Raw genomic sequence first — 23,409 nt, forward strand, 5'->3', positions numbered from 1 at the left:
AACATTTATATTTCGTGTTCAGACAGGAGAATGATATTTTAAGGAACTTAAGTTGAAATATAGTTTTTACACAGCCCTCATCTGAATACATTTGTATATATTTTTTTTTTTTATGAAAGTGAAATTTAGTGCCATGTTAGCCTTTATTATACTTACACACAACAGAAAACCATCAGGAAACAAAAGATAGAGTTATTAAGGCCGTTTTGCGATTCGTACAACACCTCCACTTAAGCGAACAGATGACCAAATTACATCTACGTTGAAGACAACATTTGACTTTTCATGTTATGCAAGGTAAGTGCAAAGAAGCAGTGACCACCCGTGCAACCAACGTCGAGCAACAGACACTGCAGAAGAGATATTATACTGTCAATTATAATACTATGTTCTTTATTTATATTTTATAGAAAGAAATGATATATGTACACCACATACATGATGTTTAACCTTCACTAAAGTAGAAGAAAGTTCATGGTTGAACTCTTGAGAGGAAATTTGGTATGTTAATAATAACATTATGAGAGAGACAATCTCTGTGAGATATATTTTCCATTTGTATAGACGGTATCCACAAGAAATGGAGATATCGAGGAAGTTCTGAGCAGCTATGTGATTTACTCATGCAAGGATTTGTTAATGTATAATACACTTAAGTCATATGAACAGTCAGAACACAAACAGAGAATCTGTCATGATGTTACACTACACAGACTTGACGTAAGGACACTTACATTTACCCATGATTTGGTAAATTGTAAGCACCTCCTTTCACACACCCCCTTGAAGGTGATGCAAACGTTATAATGTATTATGTTCTTTTTTTTATGTATTAGCTGTAGGATTTGGCAGTTTTTAGGTAGTGAATAGTTTCTTCCAGTCTATCTTTGTTTCTTTCTCCATTATCCTACCACCTACTGCAGCTGGGTATTGTTTGCTTATGGAATGTAAGAATATATTGTGACAGTAAACTTTCAGGTATGAATAAAAAGACATGAATATTGATGGCAATACAAGCCTGGTCAACCACTAGCCAAGATATGGAATCGAAAGATATAAATAAATAATAAATGAAGGAAAGCCCGTGCTTTAAATATTAAGTCTGATATCCCTTGGCACGCCCAAACCTGAATAAAAAAAAATTAATACTCCAATAAAAGAAAGGCAATGGGACTTAGTATAATTTTTTTAGTGTAAATATTTCACATGCATATTCTTGTAAATTTATATGTATTTGTATATGTATAAAAACTTTGCATATTGTCAACATATTTTGAAATGTGACCACGAAATGTAAGCTTTCATAATTAACGATGTAAACATGCTTGGACAAAGTGAACTTTGTTAAAATGGAAATATGGCAAAAAAGTGTTGCAAACTGTGTTAAACAGTGAACGTTATAAACGACGAATTTTGTGTTGTTTGTGAAACTTATTGTGCATAAACCAAATAACTGTTTGTAAATCGATATAAACTGCAATTTACTTCGACGATAATGAGGATTTTCACACTGCAAATGAACATTTGTTGGCAAGTGTAAGCAATGTGGTGAAACACCTACCTTTGCGAACATCGACGCCGTTGTTCATGGCCGGCCTTCAGATGCTTTGGAGACAATAAACTCAGCACCTGTCGTAGGCGATGTGAAGGTTAAGAAACTACATCGACCATATATGCCCCGGGAACAATAGTCATGAAAACGCACAAGGACCTGGAGTGTTGTGTCGTAACAGAAGACATGGACGTTGCTTCAGATCACGCACACGCTCAATCTTATGGTGTCATCGGACTTAACAAGCCATTTATGCTGGAATAACAACTTGTAATGAACACTATGTGAAAGTGAATACTGTTCAAGACTGTCATAACACAGCGGTTTTGAAACTGCCGCACGCGAAATTCAGTGATGCTACTGCGCGTGCGCAAAGACTACGTGCTGCCAGTGATGCATTGGGAAACCAATGCTGGGAGCACACAACATTAACTGCACTGGCGAGCAGCTTTTTCAAACAAACTGTATGTAAATATATATATTAATTGTGTACAAAGGATCCAAACTGTAATAATTGTTTTTAGTATATAGGTTTAGAAAGTAAGTGTTGGGAAAGATAATCTCCTTGAATGCATGTGGCCTTTCCTAAGAAAATATGTATATTTGACATTTAGGTGTATTTATTATATTGTTTGCTAGCCTGCCACGCTAAATGTTTTAGCTTGACAGTCGAGGGGGCGATGTAGCGGGACTTTGAATTTCGCCGCGCTACACTCGTTCCCTCAGACAAAAATTATACCATCGCAGTGGTATGAGCGCTCGACGGCAGAGAGAAAATACTAAAACTGTTAACTCTTTTTTGTTTTCTATTCCGTTTCGATTGTCTCTTGATAGCCGAAGCTTAAGGCAGACGTGATCTGATGAAGACGTTAAAACAAACTTATTAGCTAGTCTTGATCTGATTTTAATGTGTAGACATATTGTGGAAAATGTTAAGAAATTCGGAGGATGGAAGTAGCAAAGTAAATTAAATTGCATACAGTATCAAGATGATTTTAATTGGTATAAATTAGTGATTCCTGGACTATTGCAAGATTTCGGAGCAGACTTTTCACGCAAAAATCAAGGAGATTTTTGAAGACCTGGATGCCGCCCGAAAGAAGACATGTTAACCTGGCACAGAATGAAATCAAAGCTATGCCATTTCCCTTGTCAGTTACATTTTGGTATTCTCTGTTCTTTTTCAAAAATTTTTGTAGTGGAAATTGGTTTAACTTTTGCTCAAAAACGCCACAAGGACCACCCCAACAATAGCTTTTCCGAATAACGAAGTCCGATAGCTTTTCTGTAATACAAAGTCCGATTTGCTTTTCATTCTTTCCCTTTTTCACGGTCTTTCTTCTCTCTTTTCTTTTTTTTATTAACCACTACACACTACAGCAGTAAATGAAATTATGTTGTTTATGCTCCACAAGTATATGTGTAATAGAAATAATGTAATTAGAAATATTTGGCCTGTAAAATATCTTGTACCTGCTAACTAAGAAATATTAACTAAAACTCTCAACTTAGGGTCTGAGTGACCTACTCCTCCTTTTTAAACTTTTCCAACCAATCCCTCTTTCCTCCCAGAAAAAGGAGCATACAAGGTATTTCTATGTTTAAGTTTTTCTCCTGGCACTGTTAGTAAATCTGCCTGTTGAAAGTAAGTACTACTAGCACGTCTACCTTGTTATTTTAACTACTGCATCACATGCAGCAATTAGTATTTTTGAGCAGTTAGTAGTGGCAACAGTAGTAGATAGACATGTTTCATATTAATACAAAGTAGTTATATGAAATGTGACCTAGGTGTAAATTAAAATAATAGAAAGCATGAAGCACTGCTTAAATCATAGGCAGAAATTTGTGACTAAATGCATTGTATTTTAAATACCTGATCAATAACTGAAAAATAAACACACAATAAATATAGAAAGCTAACATTATTTATGACAGCAAAATACCTGTTCAGACTCTGCAGAACTAGTGCCATATTGACAGCAGTGTGCATTTTTATTGTTGGTTTAATTAACAAGTCTTCCAGACTGTGAACAGTAGAGTCACAGAAAACTACTGCGTCTACTGCTAATGTTGATAAATAGTCTCTGTCAAGTAACAGCCACCTCTCAGCAACTACTAGAAGTTCAAGTGCAGCATGCCTCTTTGCCAGCCAAGTCATACAGTTATCAACATCCGATATCCTGAAAACAATGACTTACTAAGTTGAAATCAAACAATGGAAAATCCAGGATGGAATGTAAAAATATTATGAAAAGGAAAGTCGCTACTCACCATATAGCAGAGATGCAACTCAGCATCTCCGCCGTATGGTGAGTAGCAATTTTTGTTTTCATAATATTCTTACTAATTTGAAAACATCATAAACTTTTGATAGTCCCTTAGTGGAAGCTGTTAGCTGAATGATACATATTTTTAAAAGGGAAACTACTACGTAAAGAATGTAATTTGACAGAATTATCAACCATACTGCTATCTTTCTTGCCCAATTGTGAAAGGTAGATATTTCTTTTAAGGTACAATTAAAAAGTTTTTATAAATTGTGGTTTTTACAAAAGAATACAAAATTTCAATTTTTGTTTCGTTTTGAAAATCAGGGATCAGAGCAACACAGTTGCATAGATTTTTCTGGGAGTGGATAATACCCACACTGATCAGAGCGACGTCTTTAGTCAATGGTTAATGACCACAAAAACACACTGCCATTTTGTTAACATTCCCTAAAACCATTATTATTGTAATAGCAAAAAGATGGGCGATTTTAACTTTTGTACTGTTTAGGTGCAATTTGTATCTCATTTTGAAAGGATACGATTTATCATGAATCACAAAAGCAAGTAGGTGTAACTGAAAATTTACGAGGGGCGTTCAATAAGCAATGCTCACTTTTTTTTCTTAAAGCATGTTGGTTTTAATCAGGATTCCAAGTACACCATATTATTCCCCATTCTTTTGCTACATAACCCTATTTTTCAACATAATCTCACCTCAATGCAACAGCTTTACGCCACCTTACTGGGAGGGCCTGTGTGCCTGTGGGGTACCACTCTACTGGTCGACATTGAAGCCAACATCGTGCTGCACCAATAACCTCTGCACTGTCCACGTACTGCTTCCCGCAGAAGTGCATCCTTCATTGGGCCAAACGGAGAGAAGTTTCTCTTTATGGTCTTCTGTTAGGTGGCGAGGAACCCAGTGGGAACACACCTTTGAGCACCCCAAATGGTAGAAGATAGTGTGTGACAATGAGATGTCTGGTTGTGATCCATCAATCTCTTGAACGAGAATGTCTGCACATCTAACACTGCAGGAGACACAGCTGTGTGCAGCTGGCCCGCACGTGGGAGATCAGACGGTTTTTTTTTTTTGTGGCGCACAACTTCAATGGTCATTAGCGCCCTGACTACTCTAAGAAGGCACCGCGAGGCACAAGTGGACAACAACAACTAAAAGGGAAAACACGATAAAAGACAGACTGACAGGCATAGGATTAAAAAACAGCATCATCAAATATCCTTAGAAAGGTTTGTCAAATTGATAAAACGAAGAACACGAGCAACTGCTCGTGGGTCATCCGCTAAAATGGCATCGAAAGTACTTGGCAGGTTAAGATCTAGACGCAGTGTGTTAAAATATGGACAGGACATTAAAATGTGTCGAACAGTCAGCAAGTGCCCACATGGGCAGAACGGCGCCGGCGCAGCCGTCAGCAGATGGCGATGGCTGAACCGGCAGTGTCCAATTCTTAACCGGGCCAAAACTACCTCCTCCCGCCGAGAAGGGCGTGAGGAGGACGTCCAAGCCACGGGAAGAGGTTTTAAGGCCCGAAGCTTGTTGTCTGTAAGTGCAGCCCAATCGGCATGCCACAGCGACACAATGCGCCGACAAATGACCCTGCTAAAATCGGACGAAGGGACACAGCAAGAAGCTGTCCGAGGCTGGAGGACCGCAGCCTTGGCCGCGGCATCTGCAGCTTCGTTCCCAGGGATACCGACATGGCCAGGAACCCACATAAAGCTAACCGGAGAACCGACGTCCACCAGCTGCTGAAGAGAGCGTTGGATCCGGTGTACGAAAGGGTGAACCGGGTACGGATCACTGAGGCTCTGGATGGCGCTCAGGGAGTCGGAGCAGATGACATAAGCAGAATGTCGGTGGCGGCAGATGTAAAGAACAGCCTGGTAGAGGGCAAAGAGCTCAGCTGTGAAGACCGAACAATGGCCATGGAGCCGGTATTTGAAACTTTGTGCCCCGACAATAAAGGAACACCCGACCCCGTCATTGGTCTTAGAGCCATCTGTATAAATGAAAGTCATGTTGATGAACTTCGAACGAAGTTCCAAAAAACGGGAGTGGTAGACCGAGCCGGGGGTAACCTCTTTTGGGAGCGAGCTGAGGTCAAGGTGAACGCGGACCTGAGCCTGGAGCCAAGGTGGCGTGTGGCTCTCGCCCACTCGAAAGGTTGCAGGGAGTGAAAAATTAAGGTGTTGAAGGAGGCGACGAAAGCGAACTCCAGGGGGTAGCAGGGCAGAGACATACAACCCGTATTGACGGTCGAGAGAGTCGTCAAAAAAGGAACGATAAGACGGATGGTCGGGCATTGACAGTAGCCGACAGGCATACCGACAAAGCAGTATATCGCGCCGGTAGGCGAGTGGCAATTCGCCAGCGTCAGCATGAAGACTCTCTACGGGACTAGTATAAAATGCTGCGATCGCAAGTCGTAAACCCCGATGTTGTATGGAGTTGAGGCGGCGTAAGATGGATGGCCGTGCAGAGGAGTATACGAAGCTCCCATAATCCAGCTTGGAGCGGACGATCGACCGACATAGACGAAGTAGGACAGTTCGATCCGCTCCCCACGACATACCACTGAGAACACGGAGGACATTTAAAGAACGGGTACAACGGGCGGCCAAATATGACGCATGTGGGGACCAGCTAAGTTTCCTGTCAAATGTAAGGCCTAAAAATTTGGTTGTCTCCACGATTGGGAGAGCAACGGGACCGAGTCGTAAGGACGGTGGGAGAAACTCTTTGTAGCGCCAGAAGTTAATACAGACCGTCTTCTCGGCAGAAAAACGGAAGCCACTGGCGACACTCCAGGAGTAAAGACGGTCAAGAGAACGCTGAAGACAGCGCTCCAGGACACGTGTACACTGCGCGCTGCAATAGATGGTAAAATTGTCCACGAAAAGGGAGCCTGATACATCAGCTGGGAGGCAATCCATTATTGGATTGATCGCGATGGCGAAGAGAGCGACGCTCAAAACTGAGCCCTGTGGCACCCCATTCTCCTGGCGAAAGGTGTCCGACAGGACAGAACCCACACGTACCCTGAACTGTCGATCCATTAAAAAGGAACGAATAAAAAGAGGGAGGCGACCGCGAAGGCCCCATGTATGCATGGTGCAGAGAATGCCCGCCCTCCAACAGGTGTCGTAAGCCTTCTCCAAATCAAAGAACACAGCCGCGGTCTGGCGCTTCCGCAAGAAGTTATTCATAATGAAGGTCGACAAGATAACCAGATGGTCAACAGCAGAGCGGCGCCTACGAAATCCACATTGTACATTGGTAAGTAGGCGTCGAGACTTGAGCAGCCAAACCAATCGAGAGTTAACCATTCGCTCCATCACTTTACAGACACAGCTGGTAAGCGAGATAGGTCGATAACTGGAAGGCAAGTGCTTGTCCTTCCCCGGCTTAGGAATCGGGACAACAATAGACTCGCGCCAGCTTGTGGGAACATGTCCCTCAATCCAGATGCGATTGTATGTACGAAGAAGAAAACCTTTACCCGCAGGAGAGGGGTTCTTCAGCATCTGAATATGAATAGAATCTGGCCCTGGAGCGGAGGACCGTGATCAGCCAAGTGCGTTTTCGAGTTCCCGCATGGTGAATGGGGCATTATAACTTTCACAATCGGAGGAGCAGAAGTTAGGTGGCCTAGCCTCCTCTGCCTGTTTGCGGGGGAGGAAGGCAGGGTGGTAATGAGCGGAGCTCGAAACCTCTGCGAAAAAGCGGCCGAAGGCATTGGAGACAGCCTCAGGGGCCACAAGGACGTCATTCGCGACCTTCAAGCCAGAAACTGGTGAGTGGACCTTAGTGCCAGATAGCCGGCGCAGGCTACCCCAGACAACAGAAGAAGGAGTAAAACTGTTGAAGGTGCTTGTGAAAGCAGCCCAGCTGGCTTTCTTGCTTTCTTTGATAATACGACAACACTGAGCACGTAATCGTTTATAATTGATACAATTCGCCACTGTAGGGTGGCGTTTAAATGTGTGTAAAGCACGTCGACGAGCACGTAAAGCGTCTCTACATGCTGCGGTCCACCAGGGGACCGGTACGCGACGTGGAGAAGAAGTAGGGTGAGGGATGGAATATTCAGCAGCAGCGAGAATGACTTCCGTGAGGTGTGTGACCTGACGATCGCAGCTTGTGAAGGTTTGATCCTGAAAGGTCGCCCTGGAAGAGAAGAGCCCCCAGTCTGCCTTGGAGATGGTCCAACGAGAGGAGCACGGAGAGGGGGTATGCTGCAGGAGATGGATAACACACAGGAAGTGGTCACTCGAATATGTATCAGAAAGTGCATACCACTCAAACCGGCGTGCAAGTTGGGGAGTACATATAGAGAGGTCTAAATGGGAATAGGTGTGAGATGTGTCCGAAAGAAAAGTAGGGGCGCCAGTATTGAGGCAGAAAGATTGAGCTGGTTGAAAAGGTCTGCTAACAGCGAGCCCCTTGGGCAGGATGCCGGAGAGCCCCAAAGGGGATGGTGGGCATTGAAGTCTCCAGTTAACAAAAATGGTGCAGGTAGCTGAGCAATAAGTTGCATCATGTCTGCCCTGGTAACGGCAGATGACAATGGAGTGTAAACGGTACAAATGGAAAACGTAAAAGTGGGGAGAGTAATGCGGATGGCAACTGCCTGCAGGCCGGTGTGCAACCTGATGGGATCGTAGTAAATATCATCCCGGACCAGCAACATAACCCCTCCATGAGCTGGGATACCTACCACAGGGGGTAGGTCAAAACGCACAGAGGTGTAGTGTGCCAAGGCAATTTGATCGCATGGGCGTAGCTTCGTTTCCTGGAGGGCTACGACGAGCGGACGGTGCAAGCGGAGCAGCAACTTCAAGTCCTCTCGGTTGGAGCGAATGCTGCGAATATTACAGTGAATAAGTGCCATCGTAAGAAAAGGAAGATGAAAGAAGGAGTCACCTCGAAGGCCGCTTAGGGCCTGGCTTCGAGCGAGCACTGCCGCCGCTATCAGTAGGCGGACAGTCATCGTCCATTGGGTCTATAGGTTCATCGGCCATCTCGGGAGGATGGCCGGGAGGGGTAGCTTCCTCCGCCGGTGAACGGCCAGATGTACGGCTACCAGCGGTGCGGCCAGGCGAAACGGATGACGGCCTGGGGCGGCAACCGCTGGGTGGCGCATGAGAAGAAATGCGCCGTGGCGGAGAAGGAGAACTGTGCTTCCTATGAGCCTTTTTGGAAGGACGTTTGGTGGAAGTACCGATCGAAGGCTGGGAGGTCGAGGTACGTAGGAAGTCTGCACGGGATGGTTCCTTCTTGAAGGCCCGTGCATCTGACTTCGGGGTCTTCGTCTTAGCAGAAGCTGATGAAGGGGCTGGTGTCTGTGGGGTGATGGGAGGAAGAGGAGACGTCGACCGCGCGATCTTAGCACTGGCTGAACGGACGACCGTGGTGCTGAAGGTCAGATCGCATGTCTGGGTTGCCACCTCCCTGGTAGTCCGAGGAGAGGCGAGGACAGTACTGTATCTCCCCGCTGGGAGCAGCGCGGGCTTCCTACTAGCCAATAGCTTGCGAGCAGCCGAGGTGGACACTTTCTCTTTGACCCGAATTTCTTGGATACAGCGTTCTTCCTTATAGACAGGACAGTCGCGGGAGGATGCGGCATGGTCACCCTGACAGTTCACACAACGAGGAGACGGAGGTGGACAGTCACCCTCATGGGCATCCCTGCCACAAGTGACACATTTAGCCGCATTGGAACAAGACTGTCGAGTGTGATTGAAACGCTGACACTGGTAGCAGCGCGTAGGTGTCGGGACATAGGGGCAAACAGAAATAACCTCGTAGCCCGCCTTGATGCGCGATGGCAGCTTAACACTATCGAAGGTCAAGAAAAGTGTCCGGGTCGGTACAAGGTCATTGTTGACCTTTTTCATGACCCTATGGACAGCCGTCACGCCCTGCTCAGCGAGGAAAGATTGAATCTCCTCGTCAGTCAATCCGTCGAGGGAGCTAGTATAGACTACACCACGAGACGAATTCAAAGTTCGGTGGGCCTCCACCCGGACAGGGAACGTGTACAGGAGTGTGGCCCGAAGCAGTTTTTGTGCCTGAAAGGCACTCTCAGTTTCTAGTAATAAGGTACCGTTACGCAACCTGGTACAAGATTTGACAGATCCGGCTATGGCATCTACGCCCTTCTGGATAACGAAAGGGTTGACAGAGGAAAAATCCTTTCCGTCCTCAGATCGAGAAACGACGAGGAACTGTGGGGCAGGCGGTAGTACTTTTGTCACTGGTGGCTGGTCACGTTTCCGTTTTTGGGCAGAAGTCGAAAGAGATGGAGTAGAATCCATTGCGGAGGAATCCCCCATGATTGCCAGCGTCTCCGATGGCGCGCTCCTTCCTTGTGGGGACCCTCTCAGAGGGCACTCCCGCCTTAGGTGAATGTTTACACCTCAGGTCACACCTCCCGAGAAACAGACGGAGGGACCAATCGGCATGGTCAGAAGGTATCAGCTCAGGCAATCACCCCTCCCTGGGCCTGGCCTTTACCAGGGGGTACGCGCGTGCCTTACATGTCTACCCAGGGCGGGGACTTACGCGTTACCCCGTCACCGGCTACGCATGCGAACGCGTGGGTCGGCCTTCAGGCACGCACAGGGAGGAAGGAAGAAGAGGAAAAAGAAGAGAGAGAGGGAGAAAGAGGACAGACTGTCTCAAACGCCGAGGCGGAGACCAGAGAAGGCAAGGAGAAGAAGGCAATGAGAAGGCAAGGAGAAGAAGGCAATGAGAAGGCAAGAAGAAGTCAAGGGAAAGAGTAAGGAAGACAGTGAGGTGGAGAAGAGCAAAGAAAGGAACCAACAAAAGGAAGGAAGAAACGAGAAGTGAAAAACCAAAAAGACCATAATTATAGGTCGTGGAACCGTCCGTCTCCGGACGCAGGTGCTAACTACCCCCGTGAGGGGGACTCACTCCTCTTAGTCGCCTCTTACGACAGGCAGGAATACCTCGGGCCTATTCTAATCCCTGGACTCGCAGGGGGGCAGACGGGTTTGTGCGACCTTGCTGCAATGACGGACGCCCCACCGAATGACTCACAATACTTTTGTTCACAGCCAGGTCTCCGTAGATATTCTGCAAGTGCCTATGATTATCTGCAATGCTCTGGCTTTCCACCAAAAGAAACTCTGCTCGGAACACACCTCCATCACAGACTCCATTTTGAAAGTCATATACAGTGCGACCATCTATTGGAATTTCATGGAACTATAGGGGCTGAAGGGAGAATATTCCACAATGTCCCACAACAAAATCTGCACTTATTCCAAAATTTATCAAGAAAATAAAGATGTGTCGTATTACTTACTGAACATCCCTCGTATTACTGCAAAAAAGGGAAAACGAGTACTTTATTTGAGAAACAATGATAAATTACACTCTAAGGAGAACTTGTTTTGCTGCATTCACAACTTCTGTGTGAAATGCTTAAAAATGCAAAATACTGAAGCTATGATATTAAAGATACACAAAGCAAAAAATTACATTTTCGTGATGGTTGTCACAATATTATGGCAATATCTGCAGCTTAAAATATTGACACAATTTCAACTTTAATAAATGCTATTAAAAAAATAAAAGGTAAGACAAGTGTTAAATACACAACTGACTACAAAATATTAATTCAATTAATTTATGAAGTTGAACAATATTTCAGGTCGTATGTATAAAGGGCTGTCATATGAAAACAAGAGATAGAAAAACATAAGTAAACTGTTTATTATTTCAAAAGTAATAGCCATAACTGTTAAAACATTTATACCAGTGTGAAGAGATGGAAATGCCTTCACAGAAAAATGTTTGTGACTGCCAAAGGAACCATGATTGTATGCAAGCATGCGTGTCTCTGCCTGAACCAATCAGCAGCCACGAAGTTTCACAGGGAAGCCGTTGCACATCCTCCATGCAGTCCCAATCCTTCCTCATGTGATTTCCATATACAATCGTGGTTCTGTAGGCAACTGAAAACATTTTCCATGAAGGCACTGACCATCTTCTCTCACAGTGGGATAAAGGTATTAACTTTTTCCGTTAGTCATTTTCATTTTACTGTCTCTTACATAAATTACATCGCTGGTGGATGCAATAGCTATTAAAAATTTAAAAAAAAAAAAAAAACAGCTGATATCTCACACAGCTGTCAAAACTGCAAAATTTTCTGGATGCTACTAATAAAAATTCCCAACAAGAGTTAGCAAACAGTGACATCACATTTATATGCAGCTTTGTAACTAAAACTATGAATAAGAAATACGATATTCACAGTATGCCAGCATGCAGCTATGTAACATGAGGCGTACTCTGGCAGGAAGCAAGAAAGTGAAACTGCATATCTGCAGAATAACTTGAGATATTCCATAGTTATCAGAAAGATATTTCCAATATTTAACATTAGTACAAGAACACTATCACAGATATCAAATACAAAAGTTCACCCGAGACACTGATAGTTTTGGAAACAAAGTTCATGAACGAAGGATCTGGAAACTGTTAAGTTTATTACTGTATTTGATATATCCTTAGTTACGTAGTGCCTCTTGCTCAGTACAGTACTGTTTACGCACCCTGGCTTCAGTCTGAACAGTTTCGCAATTTCTCTTTCCTGAGCAACAAGCTTAACTACCTTTTAGAAATATTTTTTATTTCTATGACTGACTGGAGCACCGAATACATCTTTCAGATAACCCCAGCCAGAACTCACACGGAAAATGATCAGGTGATCCAGATGGCTTGGCTGTACAGATATGGCGGCTGATAATTCTAGGATTTAGGAAATGCCTCTGCAGCAGACACTTCACTGACAGTGCAATGTGGGGAGGAGCATCATCTCGCATAAAAATGATCCTACTAACAAATCCATGCTGCTGGACGGTTGGATTGACTTTAGTGTGCAAAGGAGACACTTAGCATTTACCAGAGGTGGTACAACTTAATGGGACTCTCAGAACTTCTCCCCTTGAAAAAATACGGCTCTATGATAGACAATGCCATCAACTCGCACCCTTGACCATACAGTCACCTTATAGAATGAAGTGATACTGGTTGATGAGTGTGTGGATTTTCTGTGGCCTGCATTCTGCAGTTCTTCATATTGACACGTCCTTGAAATGTGAATGGGCTCCGTTTGTCCACAGAAGGTTCCACGGCCGTTCATTGGCCACTTCCATGGAAGCAAGAAATTTCAGAGCTAATGTTTGTCTTGCTGGCACATCAGCAGGAAGCAACTCCTGAACACAGGAATGCAGGACATTTCATAGGATTTTATGCACCATGCTCACAGGCATGTCCAACATTTGGGCAATTCCTCTTACACTGCATGTTTGCACACCACTGCTAAACTACTCCAGCAATGCTATGGCCACATACTTGACTGACGTGAGATCAACTGTTTTCCTGCCTCTGCCACATGCACTTCAAAAGAACCTGCCTGTTCGAGTTTTGTAATAATTTTCACCAAACCCTTACCAGACATTGGACCAATGCCTTTCTTCATATCCTTGAGTGTCCAGAACTTCTCAATAGCTACAGGTGAACTCTCACTGCTCCTGTAAAAGAAATTCACCAGCAGTGTGCGGTACTTCATAGAGACACTCGCATTGGGCATCTCTGACATGAACCGAAGAACAGCAGGGTGTATACACGGACAAGGAAAAAAATCCTGGATTTTTCCCGGATTCCCCAGATAAAAATACATTTTATGCTAGGTGAAATTATACTTTGTCTGTGTTAAGTGACAGTATACTTATCCTCGTGACAGTAAAACTTATCAACCCTCTGAATGGTTAAGGTTTTATACACTGGCGAATATTTCCCGGCCCTTTAGAAAACCAATCTCAGTTTGTGTATGGAAAGGTCTCTGGTGTGCAGCAGCATGTACATTGCATATATTCATTACGAAAGTATAAATTTGAATTCCACCGAACACCACATGTTACTTTCCGAAGCATTGAAATCAAGATTGTGACGTGCTTTTGTAAGCCACTCGTAGCTCATGTCACGTGATCTCGCCAGCAGATGACAGTGGGTGTTCAGAGCATAGGACACGTGATGTAGTCAGCCAATGGCAATATCATGTTAAGTAGCGCGTATACACAAATTGGAAAAGTTCACTGTTTAAATTAATATACATAGTGTTGCTACAAGAAAAGAAAAGCTTTCACATATAACATTGATCTTTTTGGCGTATGTTTCACTTTAATATACATCACACAAACGTGCCAGTAAAATTTTTAATAACGACATAAATATCTGATCTTCTGGGCTCGAAATTTTTCTAAATGGTCGTCCTCAAAGAGTTGATTTTTAAATAAGAGTCAAACGTTCCGTGATTTAAGAAATTCATTGTACATTCTCACACATAGTTCAGCTTGCATAAAAGGAAATTTACTTTGCAAGTAATACTTTTTAAACAACCATTCAGAATATTTTCCTGTGACCTGTTAGAAATAGGTATGTTTCCGCAGTTGCCAGAGACCATTAGATAACAGGTGTCACCACTCTCGCGCAGCTACGATGACACAGGAAGCCCGTATGTTCATACAGTGCACATTCATATGTCAAGATTCGGATGTAGATTTTCTTGGAGTACCAGTACTATATATCTTGTGTTTGGTTCTTTATTATGGCATAATGCCGTATGTGCTATAAGATGAGAAGATGTAATTTTGAAATGCAGCGAACACTTCAAACAAGCCAGTAGCGTGGAATTAAACATTTTGTTTCAAATAAATTGACTGCAGAAGAGATTAATAAAAGCCAAATTTCTTTTGCAAACCGACAAAAATAACTTCATTGTTCGGCAAGGTGATTAATGCTTGACTATCAAAGATGGAAATAAAATAAAATCTGAAACTAATAACATATTTTAGCCTTCCGAAATTATGTGAATGTATTTTAATTCACTTGATAGCTCCCAGACACAGAAATCCGTTTTGTTTTCATTTCACATGAGAGCAATAAACGAAGAGGAAACAGTAAACTCACTAAACGTAAACACGGGTCACATGGAAACTACCCACCTCTCCCCTACAACAGACTTATCTGTGCATCAGCACCAGATCAAAGATATTTCCGAACCGCAGCAGCACCAGATAATGGTGCCCCCCCCCCCCTTTCCTCCCTCAAGCATTTGAGATAGGACACCAAAAATTTTAAAAATAACGTTTTCAAAAATGTTCATTTTTTAGCGCACATCTTTCTGAACAGTCTGATACATGAAGAGTATATGTTCGAGAAAATGTAAGACATGTTATTTGGTCTTAAGTGTGCCGAAGTGCAGTGACACACCTCTTCATGCAGCAGTCTTCTGTCGCACATCATTGTATTTCATTTTGTGGAATTCAAATGTGTAATATTTTGTAATAGATGCCACCAAACGATATTCAGGACAACGGAAATTAAAATTTCCTGTGGTGCCTCCCCTTCTCCCAATAAGCCAGTTTTACATCCAGCCTGTCTTTTTTTTAGTTAAAAACCACTCGCAATTAATATTGGATGGGATTATTTGTAACCCAGAGAACAAGAAATCTTCAGAAAATTTGCACTCCTTATTGCCTATTAGATAATAACTTGCTTTTTTGGGTAACATAAAATTAAATATAGGATACATGAAACCAATAAAGACAAATGACAAGCACAACAGTACACATTTCTTCAATCCTTGAGCCCTAGCATTTTTTCTCTCTAACCTTGCTACAGTTTTACATGGAGTAGTTTCCTTTCTGCTAAAGAATCTATTATCTCTTCAAACTTCTTCAAATGTTTTGCAACATGAAAAAACGAAATGTCATCGTATAAGAAAGAAAAAGTTGTTAATACATAACACACACCAAATAACCGAGACTGTTTTGGCACAAACGGTCACTTTTTTTATTTTAACATGACAGAATATAATTCACGAAGTACCAGTATCAAATTCCTATTAGGCTTACTGAAAGCAAAGAGATTTATTTTCAGAAATGGTTTCAGATTTCATTCATACACTCCAGCTTCTTAAGCACAAGATCAAAAAGTAGTATTGTGAAATTTTTATATAAAGTTGGAATCTTTATTTTTCCATCATTTGTGTGATGTCCTCATTTCTTCTCCTTCCTTGTTCTGACAACCAACCTTGTCATCACTAATTCTGTAACTATTACTGCCGGTGTCAAAACTTATTCTACAGTTAACTTCACTAACCATGCCAGAATCAACAGCTTAGTTATCCACATTTATTCTCTGGTTAGGTGTTATTACATGTTCGTACAACGCGTTTTCCATGCTACTCCCAGAATAGAACTTAGGCAGCTGTTACCGGGGTCTGTATAACTGGCCATTACTACTGAAGCGATCTGGACAAAAATTTTCTATCAAAATTTCATTTTCTTGGCTACACCGAGTAGATAATACGTAATCTTTCTTACCTGTCATTCCTGTTAGTTGTTTATTTCCACTCTGGTAGTCTGAATCTATGGATTTCGCTGATCATTCGCAAACCTAGTCAACCACATAAACAAACAGTGACTGGCATTTGCCCGTTCAGCTTTATTCCACTCAGCTCGTATAGCCCCATCCCCTTCTGTCTGCAGGGAAGTTTATTTCTAGATACGATGAGGATTCCCCCGGCAGAGACATGCTGTACACTATGCACGTATTCAGAAATGAACTTATGATTCTTTATAAATTATAGAGCGCAGCAATCAGTCTCTCTCTACCCCCCCCCCCTTTTTTTGCAGGTTTTTTATGGCAAATCCAGATTTCGGCTAGTGCATGCACCAACTTTCCTAATGGAAGGTAACCTGATGAACTTATGATTCATTCAGAAGTAAACTTAGAATATGTTCAAAAAGCAACAGGAATTTATTTCAAAATCAAATGAGTAATCGATAGACCAACATGTGCTGGATACTAGGCACTTTGTGAAACAATGTTTTTTTCCTGAAGAATATTAATTTGGCGCAGTCTAAAAAATTCCCGGGTTTTCCCGGTTTTCTCCCGGATGAAAAAAAATCACCATATTTTCCCCATATCTCCCAGTTGGCCTGGGTCTTATACACCCATATACACAGGGTGAGCATATTTCGATGCTTACAACCACATCAATTGGTATGATTTTCATCCCCCCCCCCCCCCAATACATTTCCCCCTGTGTCAATAATAAGCTGTTCAAATTTGAGGCCATTCTGAGCAGTTGCTCTCTTTCCATAGTGTTTGCAAATGAACTCAATTATGAACAATCTGCAGATGCAAGGGACTCGTCTCTGTTTGTGAACAGCTGAAATTTGTTTTTTGTTTTAGGGTGGAAAAACAACTAGGGTCATATGTACCCATGTCAAAACTATAGAACACAAAGACAGAGAGGAGTTAAAAATGACTACACGTCAGGCCCAATCGACGTAAGAGAAGACAGCTAAAAACTGACTCTGAAGGAAAACCCAAGTGGAAATATAAATGGTTAAAAAAATGGACATTCTGTCAGCAAATTGCAGACAGTTAAAACTTGGGTGCAATGTGCACAAAGTGGTGGGGGAGCACCACTTAAATGGCAATGGTTAAAAAGGTAGTGCCCCGTACGCAGCCTAGTTAAAATGACAACCTCGCAATGGGAGGGCCAAGAGGTGGTCGTCCAAACCACCAGGAGAGGCTTAATAACCTGGAGCTTATTTTCATGAAGGGAGGACAAGTGATGATGCCAAAGTGACCCTACCTCCTGACAGATGGCAACACTGAGATCATCAAAGGGAAGATAAGAACTAGCGGGCTGAGGTACGAGGCTTGCAGCCTTGGCAGTAGCCTCATTTCCTGGCACACCGGAATGACCAGGGACCCCACATAAACATTACGGTGGCTACATCAAGAATGAGCAAGTGACAGTTTTCCTGGACCAGTTGCACAAACGGATAGGAGGTGTACAGGGCACAGAGACTTTGAAGGGGGCTCAGAGAGTCTGAGCAGAGGACACAATTGAAAAACCTGTGTCATTGGACGTACTCCGTGGCCTGATACAGGGTGAAGAGCTTTGCTGTAAATTCTGAGCATTATGCCAGAAGCCGATACCAAAAAATATCAGCGCCAATGATGAAGACACACCCAACACTATGGTCAGTCCGAGAGCCATCAGTGTACACAAAAGAACAATCACGAAGTTCCATGCGAAGGTCATGAAACTGAAGGCGATAGAGCAAGGCTGGAGTTGTGTCCATACGAAGCAAATGAAGGCCAAGACGAACACTGACCACTGCACAAAACCAAGGTGGTGAAGGTTTCACACTCATTGGGAAAGTTGAGGTAGCGTGAAGTTAGGGTGCTGGAGCAAGAGCCAAAAGCAAATTCCAGGAGGCAGCACAGAAGAAGGACATGCCCCACTCTGGCAATCAAAGGATTCATCGAAGAAGGAGCCATAGGATGGGTTGCAATGCACGGCAGACAAACGGCGTGCATACCTGCCGAGGAGAAAGTCATGGCAGTAGCACAGTGGTACTTCAGCAGTTTCTGTATACAGACTCAACCAGGCAAGTGTAAAAGGCACCAGTGGCAAATGGGTGCCACGATGGTGGCTAGTACTGAGACAGCACAAGAGGGACAGATGTGCAGATGCATAAACAAAGCACCCATGGTCTAGTTTTGAAATGGCAAGGAGCCAGTACAGACTACTCCCAGGAAGTACCATTGAGGACATGTAGGACATTGAGGGTCTGCATACAGCAGACTGTCAGGTAAGACACATGGGAGTGTTTCCTATAGAGCATGAGCCCCAGGAATTTCATAATTTCAATGAACGGAAGAGCAACAAGCCCAAGATCTAAAGATGTTCGAAGAAACCAACTGTGCCGCCAGAAATTCATACAAACTGTTTTTTCAGTGGAAAAACGAAAGCCATTGTCAATGCTCCATGAGCGAAGACGTCGAGACATCGCTGTTCAAGGAGACAAGTCCATGGAGAACTGCAATAGATCGCAAATTCATCAACAAAAAGTGAGCCAAAGATGCCTGGTGGGAGACACGCCATTGCAGGGTTAATGGTAATATCAAAGAGGATGACACTCAGGATGGTACACCGTTTTCCTGGATAAAGATGCCCAACAAGGCAGAACCATAAAAACCTTGAAAACTCAGTCTTTTAAAAATTTCTCAAGGAAACAGGGCAGGTAGCCATGGAAGGAACACGTGTAGACAGTATGGAGGATACCAATCCAGCAGTGGACAAAGTGACGAGATGGTCAACTACAGAACAGCGCGCTCAAAATCCACTTTGTGAGGTGGTTAGTAAATTGCGAGACTTGAGGTACCATACCAGCTGGGCATGAATCATATCTTTCATCGACTAGGAAACACAATTGGTGAGAGAGATGGGGCAGTAGCTAGAAGGAAGGTGTTTGTCCTTACTGGGCTTAGGTATGAGTATGGCAGTGGCTTCATGCCAGCATCTAGAAAACTTGCCCTCTGCCCAGATGCGGTTGTACCTTGCCTGCAAGAGAAAGGTGCTGCAACATCTGAATGTTAACAGCATCTGGCCCTGGGGTGTAGGATCAGGATGAAGTGAGAGCATGCTCTAGCTTCCTCATAGTAAAGGCAGCATTGTACCATTCATGATTCTTGAGAAAAGAAGGGTATTGCCCGTGTCACCTCTGCTCAATTCCGATGGAGGAAGGTAGGGTGATTGTGGGAAGAGCTTGAAATTTCCGAAAAATGGTGGACCAAGGTGTTAGATATAGCAACAGGGTCCACGATGATGTCATCTGCTACTATCAGGCTGGAAATTGGGGAAGGGATCTTGGTCCCAGACAGCTGTTGGAGGTTGGCGCACATAACAGATGGAGGAGTTGAACTGTGAAAAGAACTAGTAAAGGAAATCCAGCTGGCCTTTCTGCTATCCCGAAGAACGCGATGACACTGTGCATACAACTGTTTGTAACGAATGCAGTTTGCCATTGTAGGATGATTGTTAAACACACGGAGAGCATGTCTCTGTGCGCAAATAGCATCGCGGCATGCCTCAGTCCACCAATGGACCGGGACACAGCGAGGACCAGAATGTTCTGTGGTGGTAAGGATAATGTTTGTAAGATATTCTACCTGGTCATTGCAACTGGGGAAATCTTATTCGTCAAAGGTTGCCAGGGAGGAGTAAGGCCTCTAGTCAGCCTTATAAAGCTGCCATTTGGGTGTGCACATAGGTGAGGGAGTCAGCAATCAGATGGCACATGGCAATGGTCGCTCAAATACGTGTCAGACAACAGACCACTTGAGATGATGGGCAAGCTGGGCAGTGCAGGATAGATCAAAATGAGAACAGGTGTGTGAGGAGTCGGAAAGGAACTCTGATGCTCCCGTGTTAAGGCAGAAGAGGTTAAGTTGATTAAGGTGGTCAGCTAAGAGGTCACCTCTCTGAAGGTTCTGGGCGAGCCCCAAGGGGGATGGTACACATTAAAGTCACCTAGGAGCAGAAATGGGTGAGGTAGCTGCCCAATAAGCTGGAGGAAGTCTGCCCTGGGGACACTGAGCGATGGAGGGATATAAGTGGTACAAAGGGAAAAGTTCAAGTGAGGAAGGTAAAGGCGAACTGCAACAGCTTGAAGGTGGGCAGTCAGGGAGATGGGTTGACTATGAACATCATCCCGTATGAGCAGCTTGGCTCCGCCACGAGATGGAATGCCGACGTCAGGGGGAAATCCAAAACGGATTGGGAAGAAATGTGAAAGCTCAAAGCAGGTATGAGGACTCAATTTTGTTTCCTGAGCGCAGAGTACAAGTGGATGCTGCTATTATAAAAGCAACTGTTAATCCTCTTTGTCGGATCAAAGGCTGCAAATGTTCCATTGGAGGAGACTCACAATGAGGAAAAAATGAAGGGATGTCACCTCAGCAACTGCCGAGAGCAGGCCTATGAAGAGTCGCAGATACAGGGCACAGAGGCAGGACGACCCTGCTCCACGAGGTCCACATACATGTCGGCTTTTATTGTTCTGTCAGCCTGCTGAGCCCATAGCAGAAAAACGGTTGGTGGTGTGCACCGGCAACACGGAGGCCGGCCAGATGAATGTATCACCTGGTGACAGCACCTAATAGGATCTTCGAGTCAGCAAAGGAGTCAGCAGAGTTTGCCTATGTTTGAGCCTTTCTGGTTAGTAAAGGATGACTCAGTTGTTGGATGGCTGGAGGGACATAGGAAGTCTTCACGGGAGTATTCCTTCTGTCCTTTCCAGCCTGCCGATTGTGTAGCTAGTGACTTCACCCTGTGAGGTGAGAGTGATGGCTTGTTGCACAGCTGGACGAGGGGATGGCAATGCTACAATGACACTGGGCAATTTCACAACCACAGAGCTGAATTTCAGGTTTCATGTCTGCATGGGCATGTCCTTCATGGAGCAATATGTAGCAATAGCAGTACTATAAGTGCCAGATGGTAGAACATAGGGTTTGCGACTAGCCAATAACATGTGAGTGACCGGGTAAGGAACTTTTTGCTTTACTCGGATCTCCTGGACAGCCACTCATTGAGATACACCAGACAGTCTCAAGAAGAGGGAGCATGCTCACCATTGCAGTTGATACAGCGGAGAGGAGGTGGCGGACAATCTAATTGTCCTCGTGCACATCCCTACCACAGGTGACACATTTGGCCAGGTGTCAACAAGACATTCAAGTGTGGTAGAAACGATGACACTTGTAGCAGCGTATTGGGTTCAGAAGGTACGATCGGTTTGTGATAACTTCATAGCCTGCTTTAATCTTAGCTGGAAGCACCACTCTATCAAGGTGAGAAAAGAGTGCATGTGGGTACTAAGGAGGCATCTACAGTTTTCATCACCCAATGGACAGCAATGACATCCCGATCAGAGAGGTATGTTTGGATTTCAGATTCACTCAGACCATAGAGTAGCTTAGTGTAAATAACACCAAAGGAAGAGTTCAGAGTTCTATGGGCCTCGACACAAACAGGATAGCCACGGAGAAGTGTCGCAGCAAGCAGTAGTTGTGCTTGAGAATCAGAAGTAGTCTCCAAAAGCAAAGTGCCATTCTGTAAATGAGAACAGCATTTCACATGGCTGGCAATTGCATCAACACCTTTCTGAACAATAATCAGATTTACCATTGTGAATGACTGACCATTTTCAGTATATAAAACCACAAGGAACCATGGTGCAGTTGGAAGGCTGTCTGAATCGTTAGCCTCTTTCCGTTTCATAGACGTTAATTGTGAAGATGATTGGCTCACTGCGAGAAAATCCCCATGATTGCCAGCATCTCCAACGGCATGCTCCTTACAACTGGGGGGCCCCTTCACAAGGGGCACACCCGCTTTAGGTGATTGTTCACACCTCCTGAACACCTGACAAAGGGACCGATCGGCAATTTGGGAAAGTAGCAGCTCAGGCAGTCAGCCTTCCCTAGGCCTGGTCTGTACCACGGGTATGTGCGAACCCTACCTGTCAACCCAGGGCTGGTAATTACGCGTTACCCAGTCACCTGTTAGGGTCAGACACATGGGCCTGTCTTCAGGAGCACACAGTGAGGAGGAAGAAAACTAGGAGACTCAAACGCCAAAGCGGAGGAAGGATAGGAGAAGGTAAATGAAGAAAGGAAAAGGAATGAAAAACAGTGGTTAGACTGTTCTTATGTCAGAGACAGATAATGCGAAACATTCCCAAAACCACCCCAGACATGTTCCCCACAGGATGGGAAAAAGAATAGTAAGAGGATAAGCATGCAGCACAGAGGGGAAAAGATGCTGCAAAGGCTGGAGCCCCACAGTCACCAAACATGAACCAGCCGAAGAGTGGCAAGCCCCCTGCGGGTGCTGAAATTTGTGCTGCTTACAATTATTTGGCTAAACTATTTCTTCATGTGTTATTAAAAAGCAAATAAAATTACACTGCAGCGCTGGCAGCTGATGCCCTAATATAAATTGTCGGTGCCAATGAAAATCATTACAAAGTTGATATGAAGCACAAGAATTTTACTACAGAATACAACTACAAATAAAATAAATTACACTACAGTAGATATATTCTTCCCGAGAGAATGAGCAACTGTGTTGAAATTTAGACCAATTTTCCTTTATTCTCCAGTCCCAGTGGCATATTTTTAATTACATGAAATGTTCCAGTCACTCTGGAACACCTTCAGATATAAGTAGTTGTGCCCAACCGATCTTGTCTGTGTCAGAACCTCACAGTGTACTGAGACTGAAGAATGAATGAGAAGTGTTTGAAATAAATTAGTCAAAAATGCCACCGGCACTAGTCCCTTCCTTCAGTTATGAAACATTCATCCTGCTGAAATTTTTTCCTCACTTCTCAATCTGAGTCTATCAGTCACAAATCATAATCAGCCCTATTATTCTTCACCATGAATATTTTCTTGTCTGCCATTAAACATGATGTGCCACTTTTGAACTGAATCATCATTCACCACATTTCAACCAGCTTTGGTTATCTGCCTATAAATTTCAGATGTTTTAATGTTTGCTGTACATTTCCATCCAAAATGTTAGGTAGTATTCCTACATGGCATTCCACCATTTTTTTTAATCATAACTACACCTGCTCACTATTAGC

At 43.8% G+C, this 23,409-nt stretch overlaps 1 protein-coding gene across 1 annotated transcript in view; it reads right to left on the reverse strand.

Moving 5' to 3' along the window:
* LOC126092416 (uncharacterized) overlaps positions 1-23,409 on the reverse strand; it is a 158,034-nt gene that overhangs the window by 15,305 nt on the left and 119,320 nt on the right. Inside the window, exon 9 of the mRNA XM_049908003.1 lies at positions 3,499-3,735. Coding sequence (XP_049763960.1) covers positions 3,499-3,735 — 237 coding nt within the window. The remainder of the gene's footprint in view (positions 1-3,498; positions 3,736-23,409) is intronic.

This window comes from Schistocerca cancellata, chromosome 7, assembly GCF_023864275.1.
Source record: "Schistocerca cancellata isolate TAMUIC-IGC-003103 chromosome 7, iqSchCanc2.1, whole genome shotgun sequence".
Lineage (NCBI taxonomy): Eukaryota > Metazoa > Arthropoda > Insecta > Orthoptera > Acrididae > Schistocerca > Schistocerca cancellata.